At 37.7% G+C, this 22,710-nt stretch overlaps 2 protein-coding genes across 4 annotated transcripts in view; both read left to right on the forward strand.

Moving 5' to 3' along the window:
• The window catches only part of rnf121 (ring finger protein 121), a 227,693-nt gene that overhangs the window by 101,014 nt on the left and 103,969 nt on the right, over positions 1 to 22,710 (forward strand). The window lies entirely within an intron of this gene.
• Positions 17,336 to 19,999, forward strand: LOC130073635 (uncharacterized). 2 transcript variants are annotated; one of them, XM_056239152.1, is made up of 5 exons: positions 17,336 to 17,424; positions 17,688 to 17,768; positions 17,897 to 17,947; positions 19,572 to 19,613; positions 19,711 to 19,999. In XM_056239152.1, exons 1-5 carry the CDS (start codon positions 17,364 to 17,366, stop codon positions 19,932 to 19,934), a joined length of 459 nt encoding a protein of 152 aa, XP_056095127.1. In that variant the 5' UTR covers positions 17,336 to 17,363; the 3' UTR covers positions 19,935 to 19,999. The 2 variants fall into 2 exon arrangements, with proteins under 2 accessions (XP_056095127.1, XP_056095128.1); XM_056239153.1 differs by lacking the exon at positions 17,897 to 17,947 and adding an exon at positions 19,291 to 19,332.

The raw sequence follows: 22,710 nt of genomic DNA on the forward strand, positions 1-22,710 counted from the left end.
AATGATGGTAAACTGTGGTAAATCATGCTAGATTCATTGTAATTCATACTGGAACATGGTAGATCATGAAAAATCACACTAAATTTGGTATATCATGGTAAATCATGCTAAACCATGGTCTATTCCATCTATGATGTCAATGGTTAAATGCTTGCTACATAAAACTTAATGTCTTTTGATGCTTTTGTGCTTAACGGCCTTAAAGGCCTTAACTGCTTGAACACCGCTAAATGCTGCTTGCAGCTTTAATTAGGTGTTCAAGCACGAAGTGCTGAAAACCTATTGTAATTGTGCTGATTTTTATTATTATTATTATTATTCCGCCCTAAAACGCATCGTGCAGACCAAACCGTAAGAGCTAGAGACTTGATATTTGGGATTAAGGTAGCACAGAAATCGAGGAGAGGTTATCAAAATATGAGCCCGATTGGCCCATAGGTGGCGCTATAGCACAAAAAACAAAAAAATGGCACTATTTTCCTTAAATCTCAATAACCCTGTGTCCCAGCATCAAGTGTCTTATATCATTGGAATCCTTGGCTCAAGCAGAACAAAAAAGGCCTCAAGGATTTTATTTCCGGTATGCAAATTTTTCCGCTATTTCCGGTTTTGTCTAAAACCTACTTTTGCGAACTAGTCCCTGGTTTTTTGCCCGATTGGAACCAAACCAGTGCAGAAAGATTCTCTGGACACTGAATATCAATAATTATCGAAAAAAAGTTGAAATTTCGATTCACGGTTGCTAGGGAGTGCCCAAACGTTCGAAGGAGGCGGAGCTAATTTTACTAAAATGGGTATAACTCGTGAACGAAATGAAATATTTTCACCAAACTTGGTACAAATGTGTATGAGCTCAATTCGAGGTCACAGTAAAAAAAACGCGGTGATTGGCCTCATGGTGGCGCTATAACATTAAAAAAACATAAAAGGGGGTGTGGCCATCTGACCGTTAGTCCGATTGACTTGAAAATTGGTATGCAGTGTCTTGGTCCAAGGTGCCATGTATGTGTAAAAGGATATTGGCGTATCTCAAAAAACATGGCCGCCATTGGCCAATGAAGTTTGAGCACCTGTGAGACGAGGTTAACGGAGGCCGATCGGAACGAAACTCTATGGGCATGTTCGACTCATGGCCCAAGAGGTCTGTAAGAGTTTTGAAAGAAATCGGCCACTAGTTGGCGCTAACGAGTTTTACGGCTCTGTAATCACGTGGTGTTGCACACATCCCCACAATATGCATATCATTTGATAGATCTCCTCATGTTGAACAACTTTGCCTCTAGAACCATTGCTGTCAATCAAACCGTTCATTAAATATTCACGAATATGTTAAAAACCTACTTTTGCGAACTAGTCCCTGGTTTTTCGCCCGATCGGAACCAGACCAGTCTAGGACAATTCTATGGACTCTCTAGATCAATAATTATCGAAAAAAAGTTGAACTTTGCCCTTTGCTTCGCTATAACAGGGTCATTTATAAAAGGGGTGTGTCAAAACACACTCAAAAGCCTATAAATCATAAATAAAAACTCAGAACTTCACAAAAATTGATGAGCATATGTGTCATACCATTGTGAAGAATCATGCGAAGTTTCATGGAGATCGGACAATAGGTGGCGCTATAACTGTTGAAAAGCTTTAAAACCATACATTTCCTATGGTAAATTGCCTGTATTGGCTGTAAATGGTCTTTTCCATCTATGATCGTATAATTTTTAAATCTTAATGTTTAAAACCAGTGCAGTACAATTATCTGGACTATCTAGATCAATAATTATCAGAAAAGGTATAATTACTTAATTTGGATGGCTATAATAGAGTGTAAATTGGATGGCTATAACAGCTATAACAGCTTGGATGGCTATAACAGCCAATAAGTGGTATTTTACTGCCCCCTGCTGTCATTTCATCATACTACTCTCTAATATTTTTATATATAATTGATATTTAGACTTTATTAAATCATTATTTTAACATTTACAATCACATTTTGTCAAAATTCATCTATTGCTCTGTACTCTCTAGAACAATAATTATAGGAAAATGTATAACTTCTTCATTTGGATGACTATAATAGGGTCACTTCAATATGTAGCCTTGACCGAAAGCCAATATCTTTTCAATAAATGCTCATAGCTTCTTAAAAAAAGGTCAAGAACAGCTATAACAGCTTGAAAAAAGGCTAACAGCCAATAAGTGGTATTTTACTGCCCCCTGCTGTTTAAAAAAAGTCATTTTGTCACACTACTCAACTATAATTAATATTTAGACTTTATAAATTCACTATTTTAACATTTACAATAACATTTAGTCAAAAATCGTCTATTGAAGTGACAATTGAGTCACATTGGCTCCTGAAGTTCCAAATGTCTCTATCTACATCAGAATGAGCGTGTGTAGATTAAATTATATGAAAACATGGCCTATTGTATAAGTAGGCTGTAATAGCACTGTTGTCCACTAGATGAAGCAGCAGCATTAGATATTTTTAATCTTTTTTTATATGATTTTCACAATAACATATCCCAAAAATGTGTGTGTGTGTGTGTGTGTGTGTGTGTGTGTGTGTGTGTGTGTGTGTGTGTGTTGGTGCGACCGGATTATGAGGACAAAAACCATGGATACATACCGACTCTATGAGGACATGCCGTAACTACGAGGACAGCACTAGTGTCCTCATAAGTCGAGCAGTGTAGAAAGGCATTTCACGCTGCGCCTAACCACCTCCCGCTTTTTCTCAATATGTCCTTATAAATCCGTTGTACCCGTTTTTCAGTGTGTGACGGTGTATGCTCAGAGTCGCTCAGAGTGTATAATCTCCCTCTATGTGAAATTCGACGCTACTGCAGTATCATACACATTTCATACACCCAGACCACGCCCAAGCGCGATTCATTGGTGGAACGCTGGAATCCTCGTCAGTGATTGGCTGCTGGAATCCTCGTCAGTGATTGGCTGCATTTCACATCCGTCAAAGTCAGCGCGCCTGCGCCTCTGATCTTCTATCGCAGACGTGTGGTGTGACGGTGTGATTAATCAGAAGTTTAATCATCATCATGAAAGATTAATTAGCAGAATTCGAGCGAAGTTGACGAGCTATAGTGGGAGATTTTCACTTTATCACGAGGAAGGTAAGTGCGTTTATTTATATATTCTACCTTTATGGAGTTAAGTGTCATGAGTCAGACAGTTTTTAATAACGTTAGTTAACCTACATTACTTTAAACGTGGCCACTAATCGGGCTAATATAAGTCCATAAGCAGTTAAAATGGCGTCTCCAAACAACTTGCACATGCTATTCACGCTTTTTGTTTTGTTTTGTTTTGTCTACAATACCTTTAAACGAAATTCTCTTGTTGTTCATAGACACATACAAGTATTAGTTGATGAAAGATACATCTCCATGGATGCTTGAGAGACTTAATTTACATTTTGAAATAAATCAAATCTATGTCGTCATCATGATGACTGGTAAAGTTGAGTAGATGAATTTACAGTTTAATACAGTAAGATACAGAAATATATTAAATAAACAGAAATGAAACTAATGTAAAAGTATACTTTCATTAATGTAACGTTACTGTCATTAGAATGACTTGCCAAAAATATTTAGTTGATTCATTTTAGGGCTGGATATTAGCAGACATTTTATGATTCCATTCAATTTTAATTCACATGCTTACGATTCTATTTCCAATTCGATTTTACATTTATTATTTTAATGTAAAACTGTTGTTATACATGTAACATTTTCTAAAACTTTCTCTCTATAGTTAATTTTTCTAAGTAACGAGTTTAGCTTCGTTTGATCTGAGGCGCCACATTAAAGAGTGATAAAATGGTATTAAAATGGACTGAATTTGAAATCGGAGACTGTTTCTTATCAAAAGTAACAAGCCTCAAAACCTCACTGATCAACTATTTCTGTGTAAAATGTTGTATTTATTGATATAGACTACAGTCTGACAAGAATGTACTGTATATAAAGCATCTATCTATATTAATAAATACATACTAATTATGTTGTCTGGAATGTTTTCAGTCAACATGTTAAGAAAGAAGAGAATAAAACCTGAGCAGGATGCAAAAGAACACATATTGTCGGGCAAAGACAAAGCCTTCATTGAGGGACGACAAATCAACACATTCAAAGGTAAATTGTGCACCACAAGGCAATTTGACTATGTTCAGACTGCAGGCAAATCAAATCATAAAGTAGGCATGCACTTGTAAGAATGAAAAGTAGGCCTATTGCTGGCAGTCTGGACATGATCTTTCACATTCACACATTTTACCCTTGGGTAAGCCGCTCATTTTCATAAAGGTTAAGAGATGAAAAAAAAAAACTTTAAACAATTTTTTTATTATTATTATTTTAAAATAAATACATAAAACTATGTATACAGAGAATAGTGTAACCAAATTCAACTAGTAGGCTATATCACAGTGAAAACCAATGCTTGATTTTTTTTTTTTTTTTTTTTTTATTTCCTGCACCTCATATTACATTACACAGTTTTACAGGATTTAACTCTTTAAAAGGATAGGTTGGTTAGCTGTGTAACATATAAGTGCACTTGGATTCATGTTTTATTTGTATTATTATATATTATTTTGCCCTTTTAGGGAGAGGTGTGTTTGCACTTGAGCACATTGAACCATCCACCTTTGTTGTTGAATACCGTGGGATTCTCTCTCAAAGTAAACATGTTAAAGATGTTCAAGGCAACTACTTGTTTGACTTCACATGGAATGGAACACGTTATTGGTAAGCTGGCTGTTTCTTTTTTGGTTCATATTCAGAGCAAACTAGTTGCATGTCATTCTAATAAAAACAGTTATGATTATGATTTATTATTATTACTATTATTATTACAATATAGGGCTGCACGATTTGGGGAAAATGTCATATTGCGATTATTGAGGTCAATATTGCAATTGGAATATGCGATTGCGATATAATAAACAAATGGTTTCATGAGTCAACTTGCTTGATTCTAAAGCAAAATGCACACACAGATTGTAATTCTGAAATGTGTATTTCTCAACTCAAACTAGCAACAACAACTAAATGATTGATATCATCTAAGCCATTGATGTCTGGATACAAATTAATCCACCCCCATTTAAAACATTAATTATAGCCATCCAACATTACAGTGATTCCATCATTACAATTGAAAGCTATAATTTAAAAAAAAAAAAACATTTATTAGACGTCAAAAAATATAACGGCTTTTAATTTAAGTGAACTTCAAATAATCCTCACATAAACCCATAATAAATGACATGTCATATTTACCTGTGCCCTTCCTGTCTAACAGGTATGCAGAAATTTAATAAAGTTATCAAACAGTCTGCGGCTCTGCGCTGCATAAATAATAAATAGACTAATCCTTATTAAAGCTACATAAGTTCTTTAGTCAAGAGCAGTGAGTAATTTTCTCTGTCCCCTTTGTTCTGTGATTAACTTTACTGACAGAAAGCTTTGGCTGCCGGCCCTTTAAGAGCAGCCGCTGCTGACAGAGACGCGGATCTCACATGCGCCTCATCCTCTCACAACTCTATACGTCCATCATAAGACTGCTCTTATGTTATGAAGATACTCGACAAACGACATTTTGGCATAATTGTGTGTTGTTGTTCGTTCAAGCGCGAAAGAGAACTGTATTCTGGCGCGTGTCTTTCTGTGTGTCACAGTCGGACATTCAGCGCGCTCTCTTTTGACTTGTCTCGCATGAATGGTTTTAAGCAATCGCATGAGAGCATTATCATGTAACTCTAGCCAAAGGATAACAAAAAATAACAGATGCTGCGTTAATTGCGTTAACAGCCCATTTAGGGATGCAAATTATCGATTCATTCATTAATTGATTGACCTTATCGATCGATTAACGATTAACTGATAAGCGGCTATTTTCCTGAGAATGTACATTTCTCATGGTATCAATAGTGGCTTTAACATAAAAAGCAACATATTGCTTTATATATAAAAATGCATGTTATATTGCTCAAATTATGTTTTATTGTAACAGTTGGGATACGGTACAGAATGGCATTTATGTAGTTTAACAAAATAAATTATGCACAGAAAATTAAAATACATAAAAAATAATTGTGCACTGGCTCACCTGTTGCAAACATTAAGAAACATAAAATACATTTTAAATAAAAATCTATGGGTAGGTTTAGCCTAAACTATATTAAGTCTTCATATAATAATCTATCTGGTGAACTACTCGTATGAAAAACTTGAAACATTAGCAGCAGCACTTATAATCCCCCTTGGTCTGAGAAAGCCAACAGTATCTTACTAGACCTGGAAACTTCAATTATAGAACTGAAGGGATGTCAATTTTCACAAATTCCCATGATCGATCGTCATTTAAATTAACAATCAATTATGCGTCTGCTGCTGTGGCATATGGCCAACAGCATGACAGGGTTTGCAAATGCTGCTCAAAACGCTATGTTCCTCACCAAATTAATGAGAATGGTTTTTAATCTAAATAAAGGGCTAGTAGGATTGTAAAATGTTTCGATGTGATTGATAATTAAATGAAATATAACGACTAATACAACGTGTCACCAAAGCCGCCTCAGATGCGTGCTTGTCAGAATGTGTTGTGGACGTGCACTGAAACGCACTGAAAACGGCAACTAACGATTTAATAAATTAGTGTTCCAATGTTATCTAATATGACAGTCCCAAATTAATCATCGTTATTAGTCGTGCATTGCTGCTTGAGTGGCGCGCGCTGAATGAATAACCGTTGAGCACTTTGCTAGCTCGTTCGCAACCTATATGAGATTAGTCAGATATATACAAAATAAACATAATATTACAAATTATATCTTCACAAAATGCCGTGAATGCACAAGTGAACTTGAACTTACGTGCCATTCAGAATGACTCATGTTGTGCACGCGCTCTTATTGGAACAACGCGACACAGCAACTGAACCCAAATAATTCACAATGTTTTTTTACAATATTGTTCTCTTTATAATGTAATATGACAGTTCCAATAGTCATTATTAGTCATGCATTGCCGTTTGAGCAGCGCGCGCTAAAGATCACGCTTCAATTCTTAACCAAATGCATCCTATATGAGATAAATCAGATATAGAAATGCGCACACATAATAAACTATTACAACTTACATTTGCACAAAACAAAAGGCTGCGAATTCACACGCAAATACACCTTCATGATGAAGGTGTAAAATAGTCCCAAACATAACTCCGGCGCGCTCGCTTACATGTTTAGCGGTTGAGCAGCACACACGCGCATGAACCTGCTTAATCGATGATCGATCAGTTTGACCGATTAATGTATTATCGACAATTAATCGATCGTCGATTAATCGTTTACATCCCTAAGCCCATTGTTTATTTTACATAAAATCGCAGCATTTTGCGCCATATAATCGCACAGGCTTGACATCGTGATTACGATTGCGATAAGATTAATCGTGCAGCACTATTACAAAAGCAGATTTGCTAGTGTTCTCATAACATTAGGAACTTATTAGTTAGTGATAATCAATAAAATGGTTATTGTTCATTGGTATTATTGGTTATTGGTATTATTTTTTTTACCTTAAGTGGATCATCTGACCTATTAAATTCTTAGGAAGTCAAGTTAACTTTCACAATGTGTATTTGAATATAGGTTAAATAGGCCAAGGTTAGCCTAACCCAAATGTTCAGTTAGAACCGTATGTTTCAGTGTGTGTCTATGTTTTAAGTTTCTTACTGCACTATTTTTATCACAGCATAGATGCAACGAAAGAGGACAGTGGACATTCGCTTGGACGACTGGTGAATGATGATGACAAAAATCCAAATTGCAAAGTCAAGACAATCATTGTTGACGGAAGGCCACACCTGTGTCTGTTTAGTATAAGACATATCTTTCCAGATGAGGAGGTCACATACAACTATGGGGATTCCTCTTGGCCTTGGCGTTTAAGGGTGAGTCTCTTAAAGACTTTATCACTGAAAGTCAACCATGTTCTGTATTTCATGAATGTTAGTTTTTTATATGATGCAGATTATTTTAAAAAATTCTGCATGTCTGCTTTGTGCACGACGGAGCCATGAAAGGGACACTAGATATTTAGTCTTTGGTTGATACTAGAATTAGTTGCGGTGACCAATTGGCAAACATCCTTGCCTCAGTGTTGTACCTGTCTTTCTCATAATTACAGGAATTGTGTGACGAGACATCAGTGGCTGTGACTGAATGCAGTGTGAATCCTTCCTCATCAGTGAAACAGAAAGTAAGTGAGCGCATGTTCCTTCATTGTTTTCTTCTCTTTGACACAGGCAATGTTAAGTGTAGGATGGTTGGGCATCATGCTAGACTGGTTGACGTGGACTGTCGTCTTAAAGACGCTGTTGTGACGTCTCAAATTCGAGTAAAATGTACCTTGCTCGGTTCATTCATTTTCATAACTCGAGCGTTGGGGGATGGGCATGACACTGACCTGAAATGTAAGGACAGTTCTCCACTACGAGGACCATCATGTCAGGGTTAGGGTTTGAGGAAAAGATGTTGCTTTGGGTACAGTTGGTACTCAACAAGAGCGGCGGTAAAATTTGGATGTGTATTTGCTGCCTTTTACCGCTAAGAGGCGCTACAATCACAGACTTTGAAAGGTGTCCGTTTATTCTCTCTATTGCGTAATCTACCGCCGCGCCGCGGCTCATTCAGAGCGATTGAAAGCTGGTAACAGATTAATTCAAGTGAAACATTGTAGTTAAACGAATTCATAATCACAATACTGAAATTAAATTGAATAAATAGTGAAAACATTACAACATAAAACATAGCAACAGAAATATATTAGGCTATCAATGAGGGTCTGGAAGAGCATAAGACGTAATTTAATAGCGTTCAGACGGTAGCTCAGTGGTTAACGCAACAACACGAGCCTCACGGAGCTTCAAGCGATCCGAGATCGAATGTCAATGTAGCCAACATGCTGTTGGCCGACTTGATTTATGTTTTACCGTTCTTGATGCTTAAATAGGTAACTGTTTATTAGCGAGTTCATTAACTGTTTATTTATTTAATGTCAAGCGTTTTGTTTACTCTTAACTCTTAAAGGGGAAACACCTCCAAAACAGACTGTTTGAATCAGAGGGGGAGAAACAGGGTGGGAAAAGGTCATAAATCACTACATTTTTAAAGGTTTTTTTTGTACAAAAAACTATAGTAATACTATAATTGCACATAAGGGAACATAATAAAAAAAAAAAAAAAAAAAAAAAACATGTCATGACCCCTTTAAAGGGTCATGAAACCCTAAACCAAATTTTCTGAGATTTTAACAGAGGTATGTGTGTTGAACAACATTGAAGACAATGTTAGCATCTGTTAGATTTAATAGTAGGGCGAAAATGGTTAAATTTTATTTTTTTCCAGCTATTTTCGTCTTCCGGGTTTAAAATCTTCATCGCAGGCTGTGACGTGGCAGTGCACAGTGTAGTGCGTTGATGACTCATCGGTCTCTCATAATTATTGATGAGACTGAATTTTTATATCCTATGAGAAGACACTGTCTCTTAATTATTCATGACACCACGTGGATCTTTCCACAGACATGTCAAACTGTGATGTCGCGTACGGGTAGTAAAGGAGAGAGACAATCATGGGACGCAAGTGCCGCAAACATTTTACCCGAGAGAGCTTCGAGAATTGGAGAATGGTGGACTTCAGCCTTGTCGATGACCAATGCAAGTTACGTCTTGCGAGTAATGCGGTACCAAGTCCTGAGGACTTTTCTATCCCTTCAGAGTGTGTGTCTAAAATGTAACCCTGCTCATTTTACTTGCCTTTTCTTAAATAAGCGGTCGTTATGAACATTTTAGATATTTCGATAATATATCAATTGTATGCTTAATGCGGGAGACTTGTGAATGTGTAGTGTTGACGTGCGAGCCGGGCGACACCGTGTTGTGTGTGTGTGTGTGTGTGTACGTACGTGCAGGCAGGCGAGCCTGCGAATTGATTCGGGGTCAGAGAGAGAAGCGGTAGGATGTGTGTTTGGACGAACGACTGAAAACTCTGAGATTATTGTTCATTATTGATCGTACATTGCACAGAGGTCAACATTATTGTACAAATACGATAATTATCGTACATCTGGCAACACTGCTGGCTGATGGCAGTTCCCCCTCTCCCCTACCGTGCCACACCCACTCCCTCACTTCTTCTCACAGCCATCCACGCCCATTTAAGTTGCATTTTTCAAAAAGATTATGAGCTAGACTTGAGCTGATAGAGGGGGGTTTCATGACCCTTTAAACAATTAAAACAGTACAAAACGAAAATAGTCCAAAGCCACATAAATTAAGAACATGCGTTTTTCTTTGCCTCTCTCTCACGCTTGATCTCTTTTTAGCAAGTTTATTTTGTCTCCCTCCCTCCAAAAAAACAAATTATTTAGCCTTTGTTGCTTCAAAGACAAAACATGCCTTGTTGAATTCACTTTACAATAAAACGAGGTTGATCGCGAATTAAAGAGCTCTGTATCTGCTGTGGCATGAACGTGTTTAGTCAACAGTTAATGTTTAGATAATGCCAGATTGTTGACAATCATACACAGTGCTCAAACATTCTAAAACTCTATAAAAACCAGTTGAAACAACTGGATTGAACACTTTAATTGAAATTTTGTGTGAAAACTTTAAATACAAAAAATAAACTACAATATTTATAATTTAATAAGATATAGGGCCTACATTTGGACACACCGAGAGATTTATAAGAATTTAGCCTTTGCCTGCTCATCAGGCTGGCTATCCGACATCTCCATATGAAAGAGGAACATTAACACCTATTGTGCACACGCGATAAAGCCACTGTCCCTCCAACCCCCCACAGGCTCTCTGAGTCTGAGACTGACTTACAACAAAAAGAAGTCGCAATTCACACTTAAACCGCCATTCTAGCATTAGACTATTAAAGTGTTGATAATGAAGGAATTAAATAATGTAAGCTACATGTAGTGATATTTCTGTCATGAAACTTTATTACTAAATATTTCATTTCAATAATTCATTCAATTTCAACAAGTTGTTCTTTTTTATTCAAATAAACCTCGAACCACAGTGCTTCATTGTGCTGCTGTTAAACTAAATAACATTTATAGAATAATTATGAACTTAAATTAAACAATATAGCAACATTTCGACAAATAAATTATTTGATCTGCTTTTACATTTTAATTCAGGGCGATTTAGCCTACATTTAATTAGAGCGAGATTTTCCCCCTTGTCCTTTCCTCATTGGGAAGCGCTCACATCATAGCTAAACATGTTTGAGTAGATCATCTGTACCTCAGCTTTAGATGGATTACATAATCAGATAACATTTATTAAATATTTAGACATTTAAAGGCTTTAGACATAGCCGATTTCTTATCGTGACTGAGCTGAGGCAAGTGGCTTTCGGTTCATTTTTGTGACGTGCAGTTCCCGGAGACAGAGACGAGACGACAGCTAAAATGTTGTTGTTAGCCTAATATGAATAAAAGTTTACAGTTTTGAACGATGTAGGCAAAAAATACGGAGTAGCCTATTAAGCTATTTTAGCTGTTATGAGAAAAATAAATCCAAATGAACGCGCCGCCGCGTTTGTCGAACTCTAATTCAACATGCCAGAATAAAACCCGACTTTAGAACAATGTAGTATTCCGCCACTCGGCGTGGTGTGCCAAAACACTTAATTATAAACTTCAATATTTCATTCAAAATAATCTCAAAACGCTTTGTGATATTTTGAAAAGCCGTGCATGCATTAAGGCCACTGGAACTAATGAACAACTGAAACGCTGGTTTTGATTTTATTGTTTGTCGTTTAAACGTGCCTGTTGCATATCTCTATTTTATATATTGTATATGGTATATTGGTGAAGTAGCCTATAGGGAATCCCAAAAATATATATAGTGTATAGCTATTTATAAATTACGATTGGTATTATTAAACAGATGTAAAGTCATTCTGTTGGATACTATTTGTTCCAGTGTAAAATGGAAATGCTTGGCAATTTTATTTTATAAAAATAAGCAAAAACTATATGGTGTAACAGAGTTTTAGAACTAGACAAATCTCTCTGCATTAATAATCGGATATAAAATGCATTAATAGGCTAATATAAAATTTACAAAAGTCTCAAGTTTGTTCGGGATTTGAACCCGTGTCATCTAAATGATCGAACAGTAAGTTCTACCACTCGGCCATGAATTTACTCACTGTGAAATGACCAAACGTTTGTTTCTCCAGTGTGTTCGTTCACATGAGCGAGAAAACGTTTTATCGTTAGCATATTGTAGACCTTTTACAGTTTAAAAAAAGATGATATCTTATCTGTATGACCAAAAATTGCGGAGTAGGCTAGCCTTTTAAGTTCTTTTAGCTGTAATGAGAAAAAAATAAATTCAAGTGAACGCGCCGCCGTGTTTGTCGAACTCTAGTTCAACATGCCAGAATAAAACCCAATTTTAGAACAATGCGTAGCGCCACTCGGTGTGCCAATACACTTAATTATAAACATCAATATTTTGTTCAAAAACATCTCAAAACGCTTTGTGACATTCTGAAAAGCCGTGAATGTATTAAGGCCACTGGAACCAGGATCGTAACTGAAACGCGCTGCATGTTATCTCTCAATACAGGAGCAGAAGCGCCAGTTCAGATTGTATTGTTTGTTGTTTAAACGTGCGTGTTGCATATTTTTAAAAATATATAATATATTTGATGTGGTCTATTGGTGAATTAGGCTATAGCATTGATTACTGTGGAGGGGGGAAATCCCCCACCTCACGCACCTTGTTACACAACCATGCTTTTAAAAACTCTTTCTGTAGCCTATATGGAACCCCATGAAGTTTTTTTTTTTCTATTTTTTTAACATAACTGCTTTTGAAATTACGATTGGAATTATTATAGGCTACAGATTGATATAAATTCAGTCAATCTGTTGGATAATATTTGTTCCTTTGTGTAAAATGGAATTGGTTTCTTTCATTTTCATAACTCGTGCGTTGGGGGATGGGCATGACACTGACCTGAAATGTAAGGACAGTTCTCCACTACGAGGACCATCATGTCAGGGTTAGGGTTTGAGGCAAAGATGTTGCTTTGGGTATGTGTCGGCTGCTTGCTTCTAAGCTGTAGACCCAATATGCACACTTTTCAATCTGGATATGCTTTGTGACTTTCAGTCACAGAGACGTAAACTGTTAAGGCCCATTCACACCAACCATAACTGTGTTAGGGTCCAACCAGCAGACGGTAACGTTCTGTTTATTGTGATCGCATCTTTGACTGCCGCTTATATACTGAAGCATGTTATAGCAGAATTGATTCCGATTGGCTGTCAATTAAGCAATATATCGCAATACAAAAATGCAACAATATATATTGTGGATAGTGACAATATGTATTGTGGATAGTACACCCAAAATAAAAATTACTGTGTGAGGGGAAACAATCAAGTTTACAGAGTTTAATTAGGCATTTTAATCAACAGTTAAAAAAAAAAGTTACCCTTTTACCACGTCTTGGAGTATCTCTATAATATCGTATCGTGATATGTATCGAATCGTGACATGAGGGTATCTTTACACCCCTACTGCCAAGGTTTCTAGCGTTTCTCAGCTGGTAAAATCGTTCTGAAAGTGATTATTTTTGTTTTTGTTTCTCTGTGTTATCGCGTAAGCTGTGGTGTAGGCTCTGCTATTCTTTAATACTGAGAGGATTTTTTAGGCCTATAATTTAATAGATATATAGTTTTTAGTTTGAACAGGCCTTTTTTAGTTGGTAAAATTCATCCTGTCCTCAGCTAGCGGGGAGGGGTTTGCGTTTAGGGAGATTTTCTTGTCTAATATCTAATATTTTAAGGGTCATTTTAGGAGGGAAAGCATAAATAACATCCGCGTTCATACTAATTTGTTAAATGTTATGCATCAGAATGAAACCATTTTATGACAACAGCATACAATTGCTCTGTCTGATTTCAGATGACCACATCAAAGATGGTTGCAAAGAAAGGAGATTCAGCTTTGACTGGAAAGGAAATGGTATGTTGATGTGTATTTGATTTATTTGACTTTATAGACAAGATCTACATGTATCAGCCTCCTCCTTGCATGTTTTATATGTCTGCTTTGTGCACGACGGAGCCATGAAAGGGACACTAGATATTTAGTCTTTGGTTGATACTAGAATTAGTTGCGGTGACCAATTGGCAAGCATCCTTGCCTCAGTGTTGTACCTGTCTTTCTCATAATTACAGGAATTGTGTGACGAGACATCAGTGGCTGTGACTGAATGCAGTGTGAATCCTTCCTCATCAGTGAAACAGAAAGTAAGTGAGTGCATGTTCCTTCATTGTTTTCTTCTCTTTGACACAGGCAATGTTAAGTGTAGGATGGTTGGGCATCATGCTAGACTGGTTGACGTGGACTGTCGTCTTAAAGACGCTGTTGTGACGTCTCAAATTCGAGTAAAATGTACCTTGCTCGGTTCATTCATTTTCATAACTCGAGCGTTGGGGGATGGGCATGACACTGACCTGAAATGTAAGGACAGTTCTCCACTACGAGGACCATCATGTCAGGGTTAGGGTTTGTTGAAAAGATGTTGCTTTGGGTATGTGTCGGCTGCTTCTTTATTGTGGATAAGCTGTAGACCCAATATGCACACTTTTCAATCTGGATATGCTTTTGTGACTTTCAGTCACAGAGACGTAAACTGTTGAGGCCCATTCACACCACACTCTGGAATGAAAGTTGTGCTATGTTCAATATATGTTGATTTAATAAATAATTTTTGTTATAGTGCCACCATGAAGTTCACAGTGCTGTTATCTCCAGTTTGGATTCTTGTGAAGATTGCAGTGGACCTGTGTCAAGTCGAAAATGGCTTGGCCTTACATGCAAATGTCAGTATCTGCATCACTCATATATGTTTGTATGTGTTTTCATTTTTGTTTGAAAACAAAATGGGCTTTTATTAAATGTTTTATTCAAATCATTATTATTTCAAAGGCATATCTATTGTTTTCGGCATTTTAAAATGAGCAGTAATCTGGTAAAAAACCTAAAAGAAACATGCTTATTTTTATATTCTTTCAGTATGTTCAAGATCATGGCACAAAACCTGCTTCCTGAATATGACACTGGTATGTTAATTTCTTTTACATCACCTTCTTTTACATAAACATTTTCAAGTTTGTTACATCAAAACTGTGCTGGACTATAAGCAGGGTACACTATTATTGTATTATTATTTTTGTTATTATTGTTCTCTTTTTTTTTTTTTTAGCCAGATGTTGAATTTTCCAGCTTTGAAGAATCTGGTTCTGATGAAGAGTATTCTCCTCACGCTGATAAACACACTGAAGAATCTTCCTCTGATGACTTTATCCCGGACTCTAGACAAAATAGCGATAGTGATGATAGTGTATCTATCAATATATGCAATCCACCATATTATAAGTCCACACCAGCTTTTTCAGAGTCTTCTATGAGAGCAAAGAGTGTGCCACCACAACCCATTCCCTGTTCTTCCACTGAGCAAGAAATGGTTAGATCCAGTTATGCTGAAGACCTCACTTGTGATGATCATGATACTACTACACACAATACTGAGATGCTTCAGAGTTATAAGAAAACACCAGCAGTGTCTTCTTGTGAAAGCTCAGAGACTGACAATGTGCCAAACCCCAAAAACACTATTTCCACCCACAAAAACTACTGTTATGTCTGCAAGAAACCACAGTCTAAAATAGCCCGCCACTTTAAAAAGCATCAAGACAGTGAGACAGAAATTGCTGCTGCATTCTTGCTCCCTAAACACTCCCAGGACAGAAAAAGGTTACTTCAGAAATTACGAAACAGAGGCAACTATGAACATAATCAAGAGGTTATGGAAAGTAAAAGTGGACCACTGAAAGTTAGAAGGCGGCCAGGACGATCAGACATTGAACTGAGTGCCAAAACATATGTGCACTGTGTATACTGTAAAGGCATGTTTGTTCGCAAGGAGCTGTGGCGCCATACACGGAGATGCCCTTCAAAGATGTTTTCAGAGTCTGAAGCAACTGGTAAGGCCAAAGTCTTAGTTTTGGCTGATATTGCAGAGTCAACATTCTCCCAGGCAATATCTCCGGAGGTGTGGAAGATTTTGGGAAACATGAAGATTGATGACATTTCATCTGTGGTTCGAAATGACTTCCTCATACTGCAGTTGAGTCAGTGTCTTTACAACAAGCATGGAAGTGATCCAACAAAATCCGAATACATCAGACAGAAGGTTCGGGAAATGGGCAGACTCTTGCTAACCTTGAGAAAAAAATACTTCATATTTAGTTTTGAAGATGCTGTGAAGCCAAACAATTTTTACAAAGTCATTGAGGCTGTGAAAGATGTTGCTGGCTACGATGAAAAGAGCCACTCATATAAGACACCAAGCCTTGCGCTGAAGTTAGGACACTCGCTCAACAAGATCGGTGACATCATTCTCTGCAGGGCCATCGCAGCAGAGGATGATGGCATGACAAAAGCAGCAGAGCGATTTAAACGACTGTGCTCAAGTGAATGGGCAGAACATGTCTCCCATGCTGCTCTTGCTACTTTGAACAAATCAAAGTTCAACAAACCATCAACTATACCATTCACACATGATGTGCAGCTTCTCCACCAGCACCTAGAGAAAAAATCAGCTGATGCTTTTGAAAGCCTAAAAAATCATGAGTCTTCACAAACATATGCAGAACTCGCCAAAGTGACACTTGCACAAGTTATAATCTTTAATAGACGTCGTGCAGGAGAGGTTTCAAAAATGACGCTTGAGTGTTTCAGGAAAAGAGACCAGACTGAGCTCCATGATGATATCGCCGTCAGTCTCTCTCCATTTGAGCAAAAAATGGCCAAGCATTTCAGCAGAGTGGAAATTATGGGCAAGAAAGGGAGAAAAGTTGCAATTTTGTTAAACCCTGAACTTGTCCGTGCAATAAAACTTCTTGTGGACAAGAGAGATGCATGTGAAGTAGACGGGGACAACCCCTTCCTATTTGGAAGACCGAAGTGCTCGCCCAACAGCTTCTTCAGAGGACAGGACTGCATCAGGCTTTTTGCAAGTCAGTGTGGTGCACAGCACCCAGAATATCTCCGGTCTACACAGCTCCGTAAGCAGGTGGCAACAATGTCCCAGGTTCTTAATCTTAAGGATAATGAGCTTGATCAACTAGCCAACTTTTTGGGCCACGACATTCGGGTCCATAGAGACTATTATCGGTTGCCAGATGCAACTAGAAATTGCAAAAATTTCAAAGCTGCTCTTGGCAATGGAGAAAGGAACTCTTGTCAATTTCCAAGGAAAGTCTCTTGATGAAATTGAGATCGAAGGTTTGTGCCTTATTTTATATGATAATAATAATAATGTTACGGTACAGTAACAGGACAATTCTAAATTACATGTAGAGAAAAACTTTGAAGCTAATTAGGTTACTCAGAAAAGATGTTTTTGAGGTCAATGAGGTTTTTTTTTAATGAGTACCTCATTTTTTTGAATGAGTACCTCTCATTTCTTTAGATAAGGAAGTTTAGGAATTGTATATGTGCACTAATGCAGGTGTATGGGGATGTTTGTCAAATATGTTTTTCTATAGATGAAATTGATCTGGATTTAGATGAGGAAGAAGTAAGCGATGACGACAATGAAGAGTCTGAGCCTGTCTCTGGAGTAAGCGGTATGTAATGAATTTAATTCCAGTGAGCATCAGTGGTGTAGTGTATTCACTACATCAGGTTTCTGATTATCAGAAACAAAGTATTTGGGTTGTCAAGTTTTAAGTATGGTTTCATTTTCTAAATGTAGGAAGCAAAGAAGGGATGAAGTTGACCCAGGACAAGACAGAAAGTTCCAACGGTATGTTTTAATGTATATTTATATATTTACCAGGGCTTTAAAAAAAAAAGAAAATCCAACCTTACATTTCTGTTCATGCGTTACTTGTGAAACATTATTGTTCAGAGAACGGCTTGATTAGAAACCATACTGGTTAATAACTAATACCAGAAATTGAATTGAACTCGATGCTAACAGCTTGTGAATAAACCTCATAACTCCAGTCCATCCTCAAACTGACGACAAAACCTCATACAGTTACGCGCACGCTTTGGAGACTGTCTTGTTTTCAATGCAAGGGTAGTAAGGAACTGGGGTCCGTTTTTCGTACGCCACTCAGTTAGTGGGATTTGATTGTGGATGATTTGGCATGATCTTGGATTGTTTGGTTCTTCAGTGCTCATCCTGGACTTGCTGTCATAGTGTTGCTATAGTGGTCCGTAACTTAAACCTCCTCGAAGCTTATTTCATGTAAACCGGATTAGATTGCATCTTTTTAAGTGGGGTTGATACTTAAAATATAATATCCCAACCACTGCTACTTTATTACAAGAGTTCCTTACTGAAACTGGGACAATAGTAATTTAAAATAATGATATAAAAATTAAATTTGAAAATGATGTGTTGAACGCCTGTGTCCGATTCAAAAGAATATATTATATATATTATACTTATACTTCGTATACTTCGAAACGACGAAGTGGAACGCAGTGTGTGTGTTAAGCTCACCCTACGGTTTTGATATTTGCACTAATAAAGTGTGTAAACATTCGCTCGTTATGGATGAACAAGACGGTAAAAAGGACTGAGAAAGCTGTGGAAGAACACAAGTCCAGACAACTTCATGCACGCAGGTATAAGCTAACGAGCATGATAAAGCAAATAATTAGTTCGCAAAGTAACTCTTCACTAGAAATTGTGTGAAATGATTTCCAGGCGGTAGGTAGTGGGAGTGGCCTGCGGAACTGAGCATTGCAATGCACTATGGGGATTGTTGTCTACAATCCACAAGCACTAAAAAGTCATTTTCTGCCTTTTATCGGCCAAGAAGGACCCAAATTAGAAATGTATGCTACTATTCTATTACATATATGACCCACTTTCAATACATATTCATGTCTCAACCGGTGGAATTACCCTTTAAACAGAAAAAAGAAGGGAAAAAAACACCATTATTAACCGGTTAATGGTCATTTCAAGTAATCGTTTCTGGTTTTTCCCCAGTTTTTGTTTTCATTCTTTAAACTGGTTCAGAGCCCTCATATTTACATAATAATAATAATAATAATAATAATAATTATATATATTATATACCTGTTTGCCGTGTAGAGAAGAGGAATAGTGTGTTGCTTTTTTTCCCTTAGAAAAAACAAAAATGGGCCTGGGTGAGGCTGACAGCTCCACAGGTATGTGTGTGCGCATATATTTTAGATATTTATTTGAGAAAAAGGATACATGTTGATTTTGGGTTCATGTTTTATTTTTTATCTTCCACAGTAATTCAGTGTAAAGTGGTCCTTTTCATGTTACACAGGACCAGAGACTAGTTTTCCCTGTGTGCTTATCTGCTGATATTTCACATGGTCCGAAACTGTTTGGATTGTAGGGCTGGAATACATTTTAATTGTTGCTTTTTACCCCTCAGGAAAAAGCCAAATGAATCAGGATGAAACTGAGAACTCCAGAGGTATTTAAACATTTGGGTATATTAAAGTTATTCCATGTATATACATATAGGTGTATAGGTATACATATGTGTATGTATATGTTTGTTTGTTTTACAGAAACCAAATTGAGGAGAATTGTGAAAAGGCCATGGAGCCCAAATGAAGTGAATGCTGTCATGAAACATTTCAGAGTCCACATTTCAAAGGGACACCTTGCAACAAAGGCAGAGTGTGAGCAGTGCAAGGCTGCAGAGGACCCTCTTCTGAGAGAAAGAACGGCCCAAAATATAAGGGATTTCGTGAGGAACCGAGGTTTGATGTTGAAAAAGAAATCTTCTTAGAGTTCTTCGAGAGATCAGTGTCGCCTTCCATTAAAGGTTGTATCAGCGATTTCAGGCCCAGAAAAGGCCCAAATATAAATGATCACATTCATCTAATTTTTCCTAACGATCCGCTAGCTGCCCGCCCCATAAGCATGCTGTCCAAAAACCGCGTCTCTGTAGGCAGCCTCGGCTCTGAGATCTGCACACAAAAGGTGGGGGTGTTGTGGTTTGAGATTTTGCGGTGATTGGTTGGAACTGTCGGTGATTGGTTGGAACACTGTTTATTTTGGTTTTGAGTGGTTGGTGAAACCCATTGTTTTTGTGTGCAGATCTCAGAGCCTAGGCTGCCTACAGAGACGCGGTTTTTGGACTGCATACTTATGGGGCGGCCAGCTAGCGGATCGTTAGGAAAGATTAGATGAATGTGATCATTTATGTTTGGGCCTGAAATCGCTGATACAACCTTTAATGTCTGGGTTTTGTTCTCTAAAGTGTTCCTGGGCCAGAAGAGTGTTCAAGACATCCTTTTATTTACTTTTATTAAAACACTGTTTTGAAAGAAATGTACAAATACATGCATTTACTGGAAGGCAATTTAATTTGGTTTTATTTCCAGTGTGTTGCTGAGGTCATTTTGAGGCACACTCCCTCATGCACTTTAGTCCCATAATGGTTAGAGATGCGCCGATTCCGATTTTTCCGAGTTTGACCTGCCGATACCGATTTTAGCCGATTCCGATTTCATTTTTTCTAATCACTTTACAGCACACACAAATATTTATTTTCTATATTTTTTTTTTTATAAAACACCATATACTTCTACCCAAACTGAATAATAAAAACAAGTTTAAATGGGTGAATTTTCTATAAATATTTGAGTCTTCATTTTCTTTTCTGACATAGCCTACTCCAGTTCTTGTTAAAACACACTAGACATGCAAATTCTGTGCATTTTGGGCACTTTTTGTGTGAAATCATATTTATTTTGCCCATCAAAAAAAGTGTGCTTTCACTTTAATTGAGTGCGAGCAGCGCAGCAAAAATAGACTCTGAACCGCTTCACTGCTTCTCACACGCCGCTCCTGCTTGACGCTCACGCTCTGCTCCCGCTCCCGGTGTGATGCACTCACTGGTTAACATGCACGCCGAAAAAAATACGTGCCTCTCACGCTTGCGGTGTGAAACGGCCGTAATTCACGAGGTTTTCTACATGTGCGTTCCATGTGGACGTGTGATGCTGATGTTCAGCGATGTTAATCATTTGGCGCCCGAGTGCGTTTGACCAGTATAAAATCGGCATATGTCAGACTGACCGGCGATCACGTGAAAATCGGCCAATTCCGGTCCCAAGCCGATCAATCGGTGCATCTCTAATAATGGCCTTATTAGATCTGTTGTTGAGCCTTTTTTTTACCATTTGCAAAATAAAAATTGCCCTTTCAGTTTAATTTTGTTAGTTTTTATTGGCTGTCTAGTTGCATTTCTTCATCTAATTGCCCTTTAACTAGTCTTCTATGAAGTGTAAAACTTGCTGATCTTTGATCACTGAATTTTCTCCAACAAGGTTCATTTTGCACCATGTGTATATGTTGGTTGATATAGCAACAGCACATTGTAGCACTATTTCCTTAGGTGTGCGTATTACTTTTACAGGTTTAGTGGCAGCAAAAAGATGCACAATCATTTGTGAATTCACGCTTTAATGTAGAATAGTTGATTTGGTTTAGTATGGTTAACTCTAATACAGGTACTCCTGCTATGTGTGGAGTTAATAGTGATGTCCATTTAAACCCAGTTTGTCCTCATAATCAAGGGTTAGTCAGGTGTTTGTGTGTGTTTGAGAGTGTGTGTGAGAGGTCCAGTTAAACTCAAAATGTCCTCATAATCAAGGGTTAGTCCGGTGTTTGTGTGTGTTTGAGAATGAGGTCCAGTTAAACCCAAAATGTCCTCATAATCAAGGGTTAGTCAGGTGTTTGAGAGTGTGTGTGAGAGGTCCAGTTAAACCCAAAATGTCCTCATAATCAAGGGTTAGTCAGGTGTTTTTGTGTGTTTGTGTGTGTTTGAGAATGAGGTCCAGTTAAACCCAAAATGTCCTCATAATCAAGGGTTAGTTAGGTGTGTGTGTGTGTGTGTGAGAGGTCCAGTTAAACCCAAAATGTCCTCATAATCAAGGGTTAGTCAGGTGTGTGTGTGTTTGAGAGTGTGTGAGTGAGGTCCAGTTAAACCCAAAATGTCCTCATAATCAAGGGTTAGTTAGGTGTGTGTGTGTGTGTGTGTGTGTGTGAGGTCCAGTTAAACCCAAAATGTCCTCATAATCAAGGGTTAGTCAGGTGTTTGTGTGTGTTTGAGAGTGTGTGTGAGTGAGGTCCAGTTAAACCCAAAATGTCCTCATAATCAAGGGTTAGTTAGGTGTGTGTGTGTGTGTGTGTGTGTGTGAGGTCCAGTTAAACCCAAAATGTCCTCATAATCAAGGGTTAGTCAGGTGTTTGTGTGTGTTTGAGAGTGTGTGTGAGTGAGGTCCAGTTAAACCCAAAATGTCCTCATAATCAAGGGTTAGTTAGGTGTGTGTGTGTGTGTGTGTGTGTGTGAGGTCCAGTTAAACCCAAAATGTCCTCATAATCAAGGGTTAGTCAGGTGTTTGTGTGTGTTTGAGAGTGTGTGTGAGTGAGGTCCAGTTAAACCCAAAATGTCCTCATAATCAAGGGTTAGTCAGGTGTTTGTGTGTGTGTGTGTGTGTGTGTGAGGTCCAGTTAAACCCAAAATGTCCTCATAATCAAGGGTTAGTTAGGTGTGT

Source organism: Rhinichthys klamathensis, unplaced genomic scaffold (genome assembly GCF_029890125.1).
Source record: "Rhinichthys klamathensis goyatoka isolate OS25496 unplaced genomic scaffold, OSU_Roscu_1.1 h1tg000554l_1, whole genome shotgun sequence".
Taxonomy (NCBI): Eukaryota; Metazoa; Chordata; class Actinopteri; order Cypriniformes; family Leuciscidae; genus Rhinichthys; species Rhinichthys klamathensis.

Bases quoted from the DNA above. Each gene is read 5' to 3' on its own strand.
- LOC130073635 (XM_056239152.1), top strand. From the start codon at position 17,364: ATGGAGAAAGGAACTCTTGTCAATTTCCAAGGAAAGTCTCTTGATGAA. The intron at 17,769-17,896 runs GTATGTAATGAA...TTCTAAATGTAG, and splicing joins GCCTGTCTCTGGAGTAAGCG to GAAGCAAAGAAGGGATGAAG. The intron at 17,948-19,571 runs GTATGTTTTAAT...TTTACCCCTCAG, and splicing joins CAAGACAGAAAGTTCCAACG to GAAAAAGCCAAATGAATCAG.